The following is a 2,932-nucleotide window of genomic DNA, read 5'->3' on the forward strand; positions in this document are numbered from 1 at the left end:
TTCTCCCTCTGAACACACAGTGAATGGAAAAAGGTTCATTTGACCACTCTTTTCTTTACCAACAATTAATTACTTAAAACCTCAGAAATAAGTAATATTAGTTTGTTGCTAGATTAAGTTCAATAAGTTACATTTCAGCAAATGCTCACTTAAATTTTCTTAGCAGCTATAATATGGAGCTACACATGGTTCATAAAAGCTCTTCTGGAGTGATTGCAGTAGTTGCAATCCTGTACAAATTTGGACAACCAGATCCTTTCCTTTCAAAGGTAATTAGTTTGGCTCGGATTCACTTATTTCGAATATTTTCCATTGATGGTATAACTCAATAGCACGTAGATTGTAAGTTTTAGTACTGAATAGAATAGAACAATATCCAAAAGGAAGAATATGTAAAGTGTAATTGTGTCTAATATTACGTATTAAACAAAATCTAAGAGCTTTGGCTACGAGATTTAATCCGTTATTTTCCATCAGACAACACTCGATCACCGAACTGCACCATTTATGTATGCTTTCATTTTGCACCTGTGACAATATTCATATTTTACTAACAGTTGGTTGTCTTTCTTTGTTCCAGTTTTTACACCATGTCAAAACAGTGGATCACAAAGGAATTGATTTGGGGGTTGTTAACCCATGGACAATCAAGTTTGGAAGCAGAAAATATTACAGATATTTGGGTTCCCTAACAGTTCCCCCATGCACAGAGGGTGTTATTTGGACAGTACGCAAGAAGGTCAGTCCATATTTGACAGCCAAAATTACTTTCAACATAATCAACATTTTTATATAATAATAACTTACCTTGAAGACAGAAGTTACAGTAATTCTTACCTAATTTTAAGCTTAGAGCATCTGAAAGTCTACTTCTTTTATAGGTGAGAACAGTCTCAAGGGAGCAAGTAAGAGAACTCAGGAATGCCGTTCATGATGTAAGTATTTTTTAATTAGGGTTGAATTGATTTTAGTGAATTACTCGCAAAAAAAATTATATAGAGAATACTAGAAAGTTTTAAAAACTTTTCGGTTTCTACAAAATATTTGACAAGACTTTGTATATTGTTGTTTTATCATCTAGATTTTGTTCGAGGATGTCTTGATTTGTTTCTTTTCAGGGATTTGAGGAAAATGCAAGGCCAGTTCAAGAATGGGATGGAAGAACCGTTTACATGTATAATCCCAGGAGTCTGTGAAATTTTTCGCTCAAGAGAAAATGGAGAAGAGAATAAGGATAGATAATTGCATTGTTTGGATTTTAGATGGCAGTATTGGATTATAGTCTATATATGTGCACTTTAAGGTGATATTTGTACATAGTACTGGATATTAAAGAAGAAAAAGAAACTAAAACCTCATTTAATATGTTGTCCAATACTATGTATAGATCATAAATAAAAAATAATTTATGTTTATTTATTCATCTTCTACTAAATGTTTGTGCAATTATCATTTATGCAATCCTTGTATAAGAGAACGAAATTCACTGACAGGTTCAAGATTTTGACTCATAAACAGAATTGTAAAAGACATGCAGACAGGTATGGTATTAGAAATTTGTGGATAATTAGCAAAAAAAATATCCTTATTGTTTGTACTCATTGCGAAAATGGTCCCTATCGTTATAAACCTGCTATTTACACCATCATTTCAAACTTTTGTTTCAGAATTGGTCTTTTCCGTCATATTCCGTTAAATCTTTCTGTTAAATATGTATAATTTGATGTAAAAGGTCCCTATTGTTTGCTATAATTGCGTAAATAATCACTACCATTTCAATTTTGGCGTTTGGATATTTAAATCGACATTTCTTTACTTAAAAGGTCCTTGCGTCCATTTTTTCTATTATAACATTATGAAATGATTAATTTATAATCATCTTTAAATAAACAAATAGAAAAAAAAAATAAAAAAAAATTGTATTTAGAGTTTCTAGTATTTTTTAAAATTACAAACGAATCTCACATAAATTTTTTTAAAACATTCTAATAAAAAAATATTTTATATTCCCAAATAACCCACCTATCCCTACTTGTACGCCTATCCTTCACCACCAAAATAATCAAAAAGAGAATTAAAAGTATAAAAAAATATTTGATGAGGAATAAACACCATTATGTTTTTATAATTTTTTTCTATTTTTAATTCTTTTTTTTTTTTACTTTTATTATATTGTTAATTAACTCTTTAATTATTTTTGTGGTGGTGTGGTGGAGTGTAGGGGGATGGGCGTAGGGTACGTGGGTTAAGTGGGAAGATGAAACGTTTTTGTTTATTAGAATATTTCAATTATTTTCCTGAGACTCATTTGTACTTTTAAAAAAAAAAAAATAGAAACTTTAGATACAATTTATTTATATTATTTATATTTTCTATTTGATTATTTAAATATGATGATAAATTAGTCATTTCATAATGTTATAAAGGAAAAAATGGACGCAATGATCATTTAAGCAAAGAAATGTCAATCTGAATATCTAAATATCAAAATTGAAATGATAAAAACTATTTGCGTAATTATAGCAAACAATAAGGACCTTTTACATCAAATTACACATATTTAATGAATGGATTTAACGGAATATGACGGAAAGGACCAATTCTGCAAGAAATGTTTGAAATGAGGGTTTAAATAGCAAGTTCAAAACGATAGGGACTATTTTCGCAATGAGTACAAACGATAGGGACTTTTTTGCTAATAACCCGAAATTTGTCTTCATAAAGAACTTCTATTGAGAAAACTAAAAAACATAAAAGAAAAAAAAAACAGATAACGTCAACAAAATAACAAAATTAAATCTAGAACTTTTGCAAAAAAACCTTACAAACTTCAGTAGATTTTATTGAAGGGGGAAGGGAGGGGTGGAAGGGGATGACGGGTTTGAATAGTTGAATTCCAGAGATGCACATAAAGTGAACTCTTAAAATGAGT

At 29.6% G+C, this 2,932-nt stretch overlaps 1 protein-coding gene across 1 annotated transcript; it reads left to right on the plus strand.

Annotated features, from left to right (window-relative positions):
- Positions 1-4: 4 nt before the first annotated feature.
- On the plus strand, positions 5-1,435 carry LOC111400649 (alpha carbonic anhydrase 4-like; the record flags this gene model as incomplete). The annotated part of the gene is made up of 5 exons (XM_023028046.1): positions 5-33; positions 167-269; positions 581-739; positions 882-935; positions 1,119-1,435. Coding segments are annotated over 5 exons (423 nt in total), but the record flags the coding sequence as incomplete, so codon positions are not given.
- Positions 1,436-2,932: the final 1,497 nt, after the last annotated feature.

The sequence above is a fragment of the Olea europaea genome, chromosome 10 (assembly GCF_002742605.1).
Source record: "Olea europaea var. sylvestris chromosome 10, O_europaea_v1, whole genome shotgun sequence".
Classification (NCBI taxonomy): Eukaryota; Viridiplantae; Streptophyta; class Magnoliopsida; order Lamiales; family Oleaceae; genus Olea; species Olea europaea.